At 39.1% G+C, this 14,568-nt stretch overlaps 1 protein-coding gene across 2 annotated transcripts in view; it reads right to left on the bottom strand.

The window, feature by feature from the left end:
* The window catches only part of GMDS (GDP-mannose 4,6-dehydratase), a 747,100-nt gene that overhangs the window by 129,380 nt on the left and 603,152 nt on the right, over positions 1 to 14,568 (bottom strand). For both annotated transcript variants that reach the window (XM_090269914.1, XM_090269913.1), the window contains exon 9: positions 7,078 to 7,174. In XM_090269914.1, coding sequence (XP_090126040.1) covers positions 7,078 to 7,174 — 97 coding nt within the window. The remainder of the gene's footprint in view (positions 1 to 7,077; positions 7,175 to 14,568) is intronic.

The raw sequence follows: 14,568 nt of genomic DNA, 5'->3' as shown, positions 1-14,568 counted from the left end.
AGTTATGTATACTCTTAAAATTTTTTTGAATTTTTAATGGCATCATTCTAATCTGGATCTAATCATAAGAAACTTCAAGGAAAATCAAAGGCAGTTGAGGGCATTATGGTCAGTACACAATTCCTATTTCATTAGATATGAAATGCTCTTGGGGGGATAGCAGCCAAGGAAAAAACATAGGCTTGAGGAGGAATGTTATATATGCCTGAGGGTTTTGTGTGGGATCCTACAAAGTATGGAAAAGATACAGTGGAAAATTGAGAATCAACCAGAGATTGAAATTTAAGGCTCTCTTGGTTAAGTCCAAGGAAGAAAAAGGGTACAAAAGGCCAATGTGATTAAGGAAAAATATAAAGATTACTATGAGGAACCTAAGAGGGAGGCTCAAAATATATAGATGGTGACTTAAGAGATATAAATTATAAAATTCAAGTAGTAAGAAGTTCAGAGAATAATTACAAAAGAGGAAACATTCTGATGAGGCATTAGTGACGACCTTTCACACTGCTTGGTCTGATAGTTACAAAAGCAGAAATGCTAGGATATGAAAACTGGAAGGGACCTTACAGAACAAGTAGTCCAGCCTCTCCTTATACGTGTCAAGGAATGCAGAAAGAAAGGGACTTGCCCTTAATTTGCTCTCTCTGCATCCTCCCACCCAGGGTCCCACTAGTCACAACAAGGAACAAAAACTAGCAGAGTAGGGGGTTAGGATAGAGTCTTAGAGGTCAGAAGAATCAGGACAGGGAGAGATCACTAGCTTCTAACAGATCTGGAGAAGATGAAGGGATGGAGTAGAGAGGATCTAATTTCTGGCTACAAGTGGGGAAGTGTGAGAATGTGGTGAGAACAGGGAATAAAAGGGGACAGTTTCAAGACTTCCAATAAACAAAGATGGAACTGAGGGAAGCTCTAACTGGTATTTATACAAGTCCTCTGATGACAGATCAGATTCCTGAGGTTTGGAAAGTGCTACATAGCATTATTCTTAACAGGGCTATGAGACAGAGCAAGCAATTTTGGGCCATTGAGTTTACCATATTTACAGAAAAATATTAGGAGAAGTTTGCAGAGGTAACAACTTGACAAGCTTATGGTAATTTGATTAGAAACAGGCCACATGTTTTTACTGAAGGAAGGTATTTGTTGAACTTCTTTAAAGTTATTATTTCTCAAGACTTCCGGCCAAGATGGAGGCTTAGACGGACATGCTCGGTCTCCCTCTACAACTAAAGAGGATTACAACTACTTCAAAACAAAAGATAATTAGAAATTCCAGAAAATAAAGCTACACGGAAGCCCAACGTATGAAGTTATAAACCAGCGGCGCCCTTTGGGCAGGTAGGACGAGAGAAAGGGGGCGGTGCTGTTTGCGGTTGCACCAGGGACAGCGGCAGGGAGAACAACCCCGGCTGCAGTCGAACCCCCGGCAGCTCGCGACCCCAACGCTGGGGAAAGCAGCCACCACATCGCCTTGAACAGTGAGGCCCAGGGGGGCGGGTGGACGGATCCCGGTCTCCTAGCGGAATAACTGTGTGAATCCATCTTGGACCCCCGCCCCCAAAGAAAGCGCCACAGGGCTGCGAAATAGGTTGCGGACAGGGGCCTGTCGCTGGGTTGTGACGACAAAGCACCACGGCGCAGCGAGAAAGGTTGCAGATCGGCGCCGGTCGCTGGGTTGTGACGAGTACACAGGCACAGACCCCTATAGCCGGCCCAAGAAAACAAAACGCATCTGTCAAAATGAGGCAGACAACTATAGAAATCCCGGTGGCACAACTCACCAGGCAACAGATGAGGAATCTGACAGATGAACAAATAAGAAACCTGTCAGAGGCTCAGTTCAGGGCCATTGTTATCAGGTGGCTTACAGAATTAACAAAAGATCTGGAAAAAGATGAGAAAGAAGCAAAAAACACTCATAACGAAAGCAACAAAACCACATACGAGACAGATTGTGAGGAAAAAAAATCCAGAGTTCATCTCAACAAACCAGAATATAGAGAAGGAACGGGAAGCAACGATGAGAGGATCAGAAACCTCTGGGACAGCTATAAAAGGCCCAACATAAGAATCATTGGCTTGCCAGAGAGCGAAGAAGACGAACTAGAACTTGAAAAATTGAGTGAAAATATAATAAAGGAGAACTTCCCAGACTTGGGGAAGGAAATAGACTTACAGGTCCAGGAAGCACAGAGAGTTCCAAAAAAACTGGACCCAGGGAGAACCACTCCAAGACACATTATAATCAAAATGTCAAAAATTAAAGATAAAGAGAGAATCTTAAAAGCAGCAAGAGAGAAGAAAAGAATCATGTACAAAGGGGTCCCAATTAGATTATCAGCTGACTTCTCAAGGGAGACCCTGCAGGCAAGAAGGGACTGGCAAGAAATATTCAAAGTAATGAAAATCCAAAACCTACAACCACGAATACTCTATCCAGCGAAATTGTCATTCAGAATAGAAGGGCAGAGAAAGTGTTTCCAAGACAAAATAAAACTGAAAGAGTTCATTAGATCCAAACCACTGTTATATGAGATGTTAAAGGGACTGGTTTAGAAAAAGGAGGATCAAAACTATGAAATCTAAAATGAAAACTGCATCACAAGAAACAACAGAAGCTAGGGAATTGAAACAAAGGTGAACTAAACAGGCAACGAGAGTGGAAAAAGAACTATAGGTACGGGGAACATATTGGGGAGAGGTCAACAGGGAGGGGGAACAGGGAGAGGGAGGGAGATGATATAGGAATTAAGGATCATGGTAGGAGGGAATGGAATAGACAGAGAGAGGTTGAGAAGAACTATATGCACAACTAATGGACATGGTCTAAAAGTGGGGGACAACTCTAGGGAGGGGGACCACAAGGTGGAGGGGAGCAGAGGGAAGGGAAATTGGGACAAATGTAATATTATAAGCAATAAAACACATTAAAAAAAAAAGAAAAAAATAAAGTTATTATTTCTCCACTCTAGATTTTAATTCATGAATTTTTCTAATATTTATAAAAAATGGGAATAAACAAAGTATCTAAGCAAATATAACAAAAACAATCACAGTCGAGGACATGGGAAGAAAAATGAGTGTTAAAGGCAAATAATATAGCAAGAAAAAATTTAGTTCACATTATCTACTAGAATTTAAGTCAAGATTTTTTTTTTATGAAAAATATGTGGTTTCACTTTCAGTCTGTGAACACGTCCTCTACGTCTTTCCTAAAATGCTCTGGGGGAAAAAAAAAGGATTTTTGTTTGTTTCACTGAAAGAAATCTTATCTTTTATTTTTTTAGTGGATTGACCATTTGATGTGGTTAAAAGTTTGGCTCATTAGGATGGATACTTAACTTGATATTTGTAAATTTTCCAAGTTAAACATTCTTAAACAAAAGCAAGATACCTTAGTGGTAAAGTAAGTAATAGGTCAGTATCTGTTTTCTTATATTTACATGATGTTTTCATACTACTGAATATTTAATCTTCAGAGAGCAGATCAGAACGGATGGAAATCAAGATAAAATGAGAATAAAAAAGCCAAAGTACATATTAATATTTGCTAATAGCTTTGCTTATAACGTGTTATCTACTTTTATTAGTTAATCTATATGATTCACCAATAATGCCATTCTACTTTTCAAAAGGTACTAGATTTAAGTAATTGACTTAGACCTCTATATCTACAATCTCTACAAGAGTAGTGGATGTGTCTGTCTTGTTCATACTGTATTCCTTAGGATCTAACACAGTGTTTGGTAAATATTTACTGAATGAATGAATAAATAAAAACAGCATCAATACTGGGTGTTTTACTGTGCTCCAGATACTGTTCTAATAAGCATTACATATATTTAATTGTTAATTTGCAACAACTCTTTGAAAGAAGTTCTATTATCAAATCCATTTTAAAGACAAGGAAACAGAAGCACTGAGAAGTTAAGTAACTTGCCTAAGGTCACACAGCTAGTAATTGACAGTTTTTGAATTCAGGCAGTCTGGCTCTGGAGCCCATATTTAAGCACAACCCCACTTTTCTATGAATAAATGCACAATGCAATGAATCTATATGTAAATGTATGTACATATAGAACTATATACAAGACAGGAGTTTTCAGAGGCACAAAACTTAAGTATTGATAATGCCATCATCAAATACTGAAATTCAGGGGCAATGTGAAATTTAAAGTCTAGTTTTCAGGATTAAGCTCTCCACAGAAGCAAAACTCCTAAATGTTCAAAGGAAACCAAGGTGTTTATAGGTAACGAAGTAAAAACTGTTACTCCGTTCAGTTCTGATTGCATGCTGGAATCCTTTGATTAGAATGAAAATTTTCAAGACCTTTCATGTTGGTACATAAGCAAGATTTAAGATTTTGTAGTAGCTACATCAATGGGGACCAGAAATCATTGGCATACGTGCAAGTATGTTCTCTATGGAATCTCTGGTGGCCTCCTCTGGGTTAGTGCTGGCTTATGCTGAGTAAAGGAGCCTTTCTCAAGACTAGTCTGAATCTTATTCAAAAAAACAACATAAACCTCTTTGTCTCTTTAGTCTTGTTTTAGGATACTGGTTTTCTGACACTTGATTTGTCCTTATCACTTTTCTTCTTTTTAAATTTTCTTTATTTTTTCTTATCAGAGAGTTTGGAACCATTTGATGCTAAGGAGATCTATTCAATAGTTCACGCTTTTTGCCTTGGAGTGCCCTATGTTGAGGAAATACACATGATTAAAGCTAACCATGAGGACACAATTTTACAGAATCTGAGCAAGGATGAAAAGAAGCCTTGGAACTTGCTAGATGAACTTAAGACACTGAGTGGAGAAGGATACAATTCAGACAAAGGAGAATCCCATGTCTACACTAAATTAAGTGCTGATAAATCTCAGAGAAGCTTGGTGCTTCTCATGCCCAGTGTGTCTCTAGATGTGTTGGCTACTCAAGTCCCCACATAAGTGAAAGCTCATTTACAAGCCTGTGTTCAGTTCTGGTCACCTTTCAACTGGAAGAGGACTATCACCCAGAGGCAATTCAACAGAAGGATGTAAAGCTGATCCAAGTTCTGTAAAAACGCCTTGTTCTGAGGAATGAGGTTAAAAGTTTAGTCACACTATACACAAAAAGCTTGCCCAACAGAATACTCAGTTGAAGTAGAGTAAACAAAATTAATGCAGCCCAGAGGCTTAGAAAGATGAAATGCAGTGAAACATCCAAACTGAAGTAGTAAGGGGAATCTAAGGTGGGAGCTAGGTAAGTGAACAAATAAAGCAAGCACAGGAAATAAGATACCACTCTTAGGTTCAAACAGCTTTAGTGTGAATGAAGTTGCAGAACAGGTATGATAATGACATTTGAATGAACAAAAGAAATAGGGAGGGATGTAGTGTCAGGACAGGAAAGAGGGGTCGACAGGGACAGACTTCAAGAACTGTATTGTTAGTCCAAGGGTCCTTTTCCTGTTCATCAAATTCTTTTGTTCTGTGTTCTTATCAATTCCACACCTTGCCTAAGTGAGAATGACAGACAAGCCACTCTTAATGACTTCCTAGCTTTTGAAACTATTTTGGTATCAGAGAAAGAACCGTGTTTAAATTGTTATGAGGATTGAGCTTTCTATTGGCTCTGTAAATTTTCCACTCTGATATGGCAAGTTTTGTTAGCATAGAAACAGCTTTGCCTGTTCTGTGATCTGCATAATGTTCCAGAAAAATGACACCTTGTGGCACCTCTTTAGGACAGCGCAACAAATGTCAGTGTGGCTAGGGGCCCCAGACTGGCATTCCTTGCTGTGTCAGCAGGACGGAGCCGGTATCTTCCTCCCACAGATAGAGCACATCCCCTCCTTGGCACGCCCGCTTGCTAGTAGCACAGGGAACCATTGTTCCTTTGTGTCAAAGAGCCAGCCACGCCCTGTGCCAAGACAATCCTTTGACTCTACTGTCCTAGTCTCTAAGCACTGGTTGTTTTCTTTCTTTTTTATTTCCTCCTGTGTGTAAAAGTGCATGAAATGAAGATTTTTCTTTTGTCAGAAACAAGGCATTTTAAAGGGTAGTTACTGATAACACATGCACTTTCAATTTCTCTTCACTGGGGTTTTCCCAATCTCTGAAAGCTTGTACAACACACAGGGATTTGGTTAAAAACACAGGTAAAAACAGGTTTACAGGATCTTGTTTTCACAGTTAATGCGTATGTCATTAGGTAACCAACAATTTGAATACTTCTCTCTGAAAATGCCACTTTCTATTATCTTTAGGTATACTTAACATATTGAGTTTTGTCACCATAGTGAGGGTGGACCACATTAAAGTGAGAATACCAAGCTAGAAGTTTTTATAAATCTAGTAAAGGAGGATGTTATGTTCTAACACTCTATAGGTCATTCATCCATCCATCTACCCATCAATCAGTATTTATTAAGCACATATTGTACTTTGTAATAGTCAAAGATATTATCCCAGAAGAGTTTACAGTTTAGTAAAGGGAGAAAAACATGTAAACAAATGCATATAATAATTTCTAATAGATGTTATAATTATGTGTAGCATATAATGTAGATAAAAAGGAAGAAGTAGAAATTTCAGTGCAAGTGGCATATTGTCTAGAAAAGGAATCAAAGGCAGGATAGTACTTGAGCTGAGTGTTAAAAAATGTATAGGGAGACCATTCATGATATACGTTTGTGTGTGCGTGTGAGTGCATGGGAACACTGAGGAGGCAGGCAGCCTTTCGGATCTTGAGATTCTGCAGGTTATGGAGGGCCTTGAAGGTATCTGGGATCAGCCATCAAAGCAAGGGGCTAACATGATGAGATCTGCCATTGGTATGAGTCTCCATTTCTGCAACAACCTATTTCCTTGGGTGTGTCTTACCCTTGCTTTCGTTTTTAAAGCAATAGATTTTTGTGGTGAGAATAACATCTCAAATTCAATTCACTGTACTCTGGTTTGGGAAAGGCTCCCTGGAAGATTCCAGAGAACCCAATGGAGAACTTTGAAGGCTGGCTTCAGGCTTTCAGTGACAGTATTTTCCCAGACAGCTGGCCAAATGTGGCCCCACACTAGGCGGCCAGGAATCCTTACCACTTCAGTTGGTCGGTAGTATTTGAGATCCACAGTCACGTGAACTTTACCAGTCTCTTTACATCTGCCCACTTCATTTTCATTCTTTCCTTCCCACCTGTAAAGAAGATAAACACTTAATCAGCCTTTTAATTGCTTGGGAGCGTTTGGCCATGCTGCCCCTCAGGACGGCTCAGTTTTTCCCTGCAGAAGTATATAAGCTCATTAACTATAGGAACACAGGCTGAAGTCTGACCATGTTATTAGGGGAATGGTGACTTTCAAAGCCTTTCCAGATCTGTTTAGAAAGGGTAGTCCCTTACCCCATACTGCCCCACCATTTCTTTTTAAGAAAATCGTGATAGGCTCAGAAGTGAAACTTTAGAAATGAACAGATTATTCAAAATAAGGATTTGGGCAACTTATAGGGAATTTAAATATTTTGTAGTTCTTTAGATTATTCTTGATAAAGTCAATTATTATGAATTAATTTCTTCTTTCTCCCCCTTCTTAATTTTTTGTAGTGTTATGCATTCAGGTATGGAATAAGTTTCATCTTAATTAGCCATTCATTTCATCCCATTTATATTATATATAAATTCCCTTACTCTACCCAGTCAGCAGATGATTAGGTCTCCAAAAAGTGCACAACTAATTGCTTTATTTCCTGCTGAGAGAGGGTATACTAGCATCTCTCTACCTTCTTTGATTCAGCTATTATGTTATTCCTTCCTTAAACATCTACAGTTGAAAATGGTTATGGAACCCCAACAATGGCCCCGGAAGTCTACAATGTACACTGCACAGGATACACTCATGAGGTTCAGGACCAGCTTTTCGCTGGAGCTCCATCCTATGTCCTCATTTTTAAAAGAAATAAAACCACTGGCTTAATGTTGAACTCTGGATTTCTAAAATCTAATATCCAAACAGAAAATACTATATAATTTGAATTGTTTTAATAGATGAACCACTTTGGCAAAGGAAAAGACATTACAAAGTAATGTTTGACTACAATGCTATATAGCTGGAGATGAATCCTGTGTGACCCGTGGATTAGAGTCGTAGTGGGGATTAGAGAAAAGAATGAATCAATAAATTATTTACTAAACTATGTGACTCACAGGACTGAAGGTGAACATTAAGTATTGGTTATACTTAAATTCCGGGCAAGGACTGAGTATTAGAGACATAAACTGGCCTTACAGCTTTATTACTGAGCACTTATCTAAATGTTCTATTCTCAATTCACTTTTTGATAGCATGGGGATAATATTTCATAATTGGAGGAATAATGAGTTCATAAGAATGCTAAATTTGCCAACGTACTCAAGGCAAATACGAAAATATCCCATAACACTGAGAGAACTATAGCATAATATATTGAACAATATAAGACTGTACCACTGGTATTTTTTCAGGACTTTCATATTAATTGACTCAAAAAGAAATGTTTGATAATTTACTTCTTTGGTTTAATTTCTTACTGTTGACTACACTTATTAGGCAGAATCAGAGCTAAGGTTTTGGAAAATTCACCTGAAAATGGTATGTGGATGCTTTTGAGTGTGTAGACTAAAAATGCTGTAAAATGAGAAAGCCTAAAATGATGAACCCTGTACACCTCTTATTAATAAAGACCATATTTTGGCTAATATCCACAGTACGGGAGAACAATTGGTAAAGTCATAATTTCTAAAACTTACTCATCTAATTCTAAAGTTTTCTGTGGTTAGCCTTTCAGTAAATAAGAGGATATTTGTATTGTAAAAGCATGTTTTAATTTTATTTTTGCTTATATTTTATACTCACAAAGAGAAACAAGTTTAACATATATCTTTAGGATAGTCTCTCCAACAAAGCCAAAAGCGTTTACAAAAATACAGTTCATAATTTTGCTGTTTTCTCCAGTTGTAGCTAGGTATGTAATCTATAATGGGTCACGCTGACATATGTACACACACACCTATAATGCCATCTTTTATGTTGGTAAATTTGCTTAAATGTCACAAACTTGAGAACTGATGATTCAAGTCTACCCATAATTAAACTTTTTTGAAACCACATACAAACACACATATGTATTTAAATTGCTAAAGTCTTGGGAAAAACTCTGAGAACTTTCCATGACTGGGGAAGGAACATGTGGACAGGAATGGAACAAGGCTAAGCCAGCAGTGTGTAGACCAGGGGCTGGCAAAATATTTCTGTAAAGAGCCAAACAGTAAATATCTTAGGCTTTGTAGATCACAGACATACAGTCTATGTAACATTTTCTTCCTTTTCTCCTCCTCCTTCTGTTTTCTATTTTTCTTCCCCATTCTCTTTTTCCTTTTCAGGATCATAATCTTTCTTGTTTAAAGCTCCCCTTACAACCGTGTCCTTAGAGGACAGTAAAAATCAGGCCTCTCGTAGGATTTGGCCTGGAGGCCATAGGTTGCCTACCCTGCTTTAGGGGATGATTTAATGATATAGCTTCACCCTCAACTAAATGACAACATTTAATCTCTTTTTGCACCAACAGCTTGCATTGTTGGACCAGTTTGAATTTTCCTGTCTACTACTGTTTCTCTGATTTTTCTGTAGCCATATGCTAACAGTTGAAATTTGTAACAGTAGCTGAAATGGGAAAAGACTGAAGGAAGAAGGATGGAATCTGCAAGTTGACTTGAGTTTGATGCTATTTAGGCACCTGTGGGTATGAGTTTCTCGCACACAGGCCTTCTTTGTCTGTGTCTGAATACTGTCTGCTGGGCTGCCATTTTGCAAAGGCTGACTAGAGTTCAAACAATCTCTAAGAGCATGGTATTGCCCCTACGATTAATATAGCTGCACTGAATAATCAACCGTAACCAGGAAATGGCTCACAGCAGAACTAAGTTGGCAAAAAAACACTTTCTAATTTGCACTAGATCTACATGAGGGCAGTAAGCAAAAGCTTCAGCCAAGGGCCAAAAAAACATTCAATAATAACAATACATGAAACACTTGTATTAACAAGTAGTAGGTAACAGCTAACTTGTCTTAACAAGTAATATTATGACTCAAAGCAGAGCTGCGATGTTCATGAAATGACAATACCTTAACTGGGAATAGAGGATTTAGCTAATTAACAGAAATTGCTAACCACTAATTTGGATCAATAGCTCACTGAGCAGGAATCCTGTATAATCCAATTTTTAAAATAAATTGTTGGCCCCTAATCAGCATTAAAAAGAAACAGAAAGCATTGAAGAATAGCAGACTTAAGCACAATAAGGCAAGATGAGGTGCTATTGAAATCTCAACTAGGAATCCCTTTAAGGAACAAAAGCAAAGTCACCTAGGTAAGTTGAGTTTAAGAGACACACCTAAATTTGGATGTAGCAACCTGAAAAATCACAAAAGCTCCCAGGAATTATTTTAAGAAACGCTATTTCACTGGGACACAGATATAGAAATAGGTTCCAGAGTCTAAAATTTAGCAAATAACATAACTAATCCTGGAAAATTGTTAGGTTCTAGATAAAGATGGTCATTTGCACACATTTTTGCTCCTTCCCCAGACTCCTTTCCAAAAAGAAATAAAAGAAGGGCTAAAAGAACAGAAAAGAAAAGAGAGAAACCAAATTCTGGAAACTGGAAAGCAGATGGATGAGTGTTAAACAACTTAGCAGGAGCCTTAGAAAACAGACTCCTATGTCAGTAGTCGTAAAGCCAAGAATGAACCCAATTTACACTTGTGGGAACCTCCAAATGTTTAGCAAGTGTAGGGTGATCACAACTCTGCTTGGGAAGTAGTATGATGCCCAATGCCCTCTGAGATACTATATCACTTGGCAACTGCCTCATCCTTTCTGGAGAAGAAGGTCCCAGAATTGAAGGTTAATGGGCACAGTGAAGGGTGAGGTCATCATACTGAAAACAAGGAAAAAAGTATGTATGCTACATGTTGAGATTCCGCAGCCAGCCCAAGAGTGCTGGTTGTCAGACTTATCTCCTTCCAGGGAGAAGACTGTGGGCTCTACTCTGGGCATTACTAAATGGCCCTGTCAAGTCTTCCTCTAGTGACACAGTCAAATAGCTATATGTTCTAAGAAATTTCTTAGCTTTGTAAACCCCACTTTTGAACATGAGCAGAAAACCAAGGATCAACAGAAAGACTTGTGATGAAAACTACCTATATAAAAGACAGAAATCAAAACAAACAAATTGGTAAAAATAGCAATTTGAAAAAAAATAAACAGGGAAGATAATTAAAACAAATGAACATAAACTCACATACACCACTATTAATATTTTCAGAGGCATAAGAAAAGTTATCTAAGAAACAGAAACAAGGTATTATATAACAAAGGACAATGTAAAATATTTAGAAATTGAAAAAAGTCACAAATTCAAAATTCAAAATATTTTTAGGATAGAGATCCAAGATGGTGGCAGAATGGGTGGAGGCTACACTTACTTCTTCCCAAGACCAAACTGAACTTACAGCTAAATTATAGAAAAATCATCCTGAATAATCAACTGAAGGCTAGCTGAAGAGAAGTCTTATAACTAAAAATTTACAGAAGAAGCCACATCAAGACCGGTGGAGATGTGAAAAGGGCTGGCCCCGCTCCCCTGGAGGGCAGTGGCTGAGGTTCTGGAGAAATATCTCAGCTGCAGGGTGCTCCCCCTACACCCCTGAAAAACATAGGGCCTAACCTCAAGCCAGGCTCCCCAGTCCCGAGTACCAGAGCCAGAAATAGGTGTTCATGTAATATCAGGCTGTGAAAAGCAGTGGGGTTTCTGTCTACCAGGGAGAGAAAGGAGTCCACCAGAGACACAGGTGCACTCTTAAAGGGCTAATGCAGAGAATTTCATCCACAGCCACTCAACTTGGACTATGCTGGAGGGAAGGCAGAGCATGACTAGAGTCTGGGGTTTGTGCTTCTGAGAACAGAGCTGAACAGCTTGTGAGGAACCACTCCTTGTGGTATGGGGAATTGTAGCCCCAGCTGTGAGCCAGGTTTCCCACCCCTTGGGAAGTCTTTAACTCTCAACAGAACACTGGAAGGCTGTGCAGGAGACAGGACCGAAGGCCACTCAGAGGGTTTCCATGGGAACTGGATTTAAAGAATGCTTATTATACTTTAGGGCTTGCTCTGCTTTTCTTATCTCTTAGTTAACTAAAAACAATCTCTAGCAAGCAATGTATGAAACCTTCCACCTAATGCCAGTGTGGCATCAAGATGTTTAATAGACCCTGACACAGACTGGTCACTGTGCCCTCTATATTGATACTTGTAATCTGTAAATGTCAACTGTAATCCAGGCGCCTAAAAGCTATTGATGATTTATGAATTTTTACCTTATATTTCCCATGCATACCCTTCTCAATAAAAAGCATGAGAGATGGAGGTCTTGCGCTTTCTCCACTAGAGGAAACAGCCACCTCCTTTTCCCCCAAGACAAAATACAGTGTCCTGGATAGATTTGTTCCACTGTGGTCGTGAAACCTCTGCTGGACAGAGTAGTTTCCAACCAAGCCGGGGCATTGGAGGCAGCTCTGCCTCAACAGCTGACAGGATCCTCGTGCTGAGTCCCTTTCTCAGATAGCAGAGGCCATCTTTCTTTTTCTTTTTTCATCCTTACCCAGGGACATTTTTTAAATAGCTTTTATAGAGAGGGCAGGAGATGAGAGAGAGAGAGAGAGAGAGGGAGAGAGAGAGAAACACTGATGTGAGAGAGAAACATCAACCAGTTGTTTCCTGTACACACCCCAACTATGGGTCAAACCTGCAATCCAGGGACGTGCACTGACTAGGAATCAAACTCTCAACTTTTTGGTGTATGAGATGATTTTCCAACAAAGTGAGCCACGCCAGCCATGGCTCATCTTTCTTGGGTAGAGCATTCTCCTCCAAATGGCATCAGCCTGGGGCAAAAACAACTTTCTCAATTTCCTTTTGCTCCACCCTATGGAGCTTACATCTTGCTGAGGAGTAGTTAGAAGAACTTTTAGTGATTTAGCCTAATAGATAGCTGGCAGGCAGAGGTAAAATTTTGGGTGCCTTGGGACTCTTCCTGACCTGCCCATGGGCCCAGTGATGATAGAAGCTTGCCTTGCTAGCAGCTTGGTCCTTCCCATGTGTACCCAGGCCCAGCAGAGGCAGCTACAAACCGTGGATCACTTTTAGCTCCAAAGAGGTTGCCCAGGGTCAGTCACAGGCAGTGTCTTATATTGGCCTACAGCAGAGTCCCTTCCAAGAGGCCCAGAACCAACACAATCAGTGGCCAGCTTCAGACAACATCAGAGCATGATCCAATAAGGTTCACAAGCAGCATATCCAAAAAGAGATCTCAGCAGGCATCAAACACTGCTGAGGCGAATTTTGTTTCATGTGGTTAATATCAGTGCAGCAGCAGCTTCAAAGTCAAAGTCAAAGGTTGATCCCATGCATGAACAATCCAATAGCTATACTCAATTACAACAGAAGGGGCCACATAACCCACAAAAGGGACATTTCTGTAGCACCCAGCTCAGGTGATCAAGGAGACTTGGACTACTGGACTACATTGGACACCTACTACACAAGGCCACCCCACAAAAATTGGGAGTCATAGCGATGTATCAAATACATAGAAAAAAACACAAAGATGCAGCCAAAATGGGGAGACAGAGAAACAGGCTCAAAATGAAAGAATAGGAGAAATCGCCAGAAAAAGAGCTAAATGAAATGGAGGCATGCAATTTATCAGATGTAGAGTTCAAAGCAATGGTTATAAAAACTGACATAGACACCATAAAAAATAACCAGCCAGAAATGAGAATACAATATCTTAAATGAAGAATACACAAGAAAGAATAAACAGTACATTGGATGACATATAGGATCAAACCAGCAATGTGGAAAACAAGGTAGCAAAAACACCCAATCAGAGCAGCAAGAAATACATACATGTATATATATATGAGGATATTTAAAGGGATCTTACTTAAAATGGCAGAAGTTAAAGACAAAGATAGAATCTTAAAAGATACAAGAGAAAGACAGTTATATACAAGGGAGCTCCCATAAGACTGTCAGCTGATTTCTCAAGAGAAACATTTTAGGCCAGAAGGGATTGGCATGAAATATTCAAAGTCATGATAAAACCAAGTATCTACAATCAAGACTACTTACCCAGAAAGCCTATTGTTTAAAATTGAAGGAGAAATAAAGAGTTTCTCAGACCAAAAAAAAAAAAAAAAAAAAAAAAAGCTAAAGGACTTTGTTACCACCAAACCACTATTACAACAAATGTTAAAGGGACTTCTTGAGTAGGAAGAAGGAGGAGGAGAAGGGGTAGGGAGAGGGGGAAGAGGAGGGAAAAACAAGAACAAAAAGAAAATAAAACAGAGAAACATAGTTTAGAGAATAAAATTGCAATAAATGTATACCTATCAATAATCACTTTAAATGTAAATGGCTTAAGTACTCCTATCAAAAGACACTGGGTAGCTGGATGGATAAGAAAACAAGACCCATCTATATGCTGTCTACAAGA

Source organism: Furipterus horrens, unplaced genomic scaffold (assembly GCF_987537825.1).
Source record: "Furipterus horrens unplaced genomic scaffold, mFurHor1.1.pri manual_scaffold_3, whole genome shotgun sequence".
Classification (NCBI taxonomy): domain Eukaryota; kingdom Metazoa; phylum Chordata; class Mammalia; order Chiroptera; family Furipteridae; genus Furipterus; species Furipterus horrens.
This window is presented reverse-complemented; position numbering and strand designations above follow the sequence as displayed.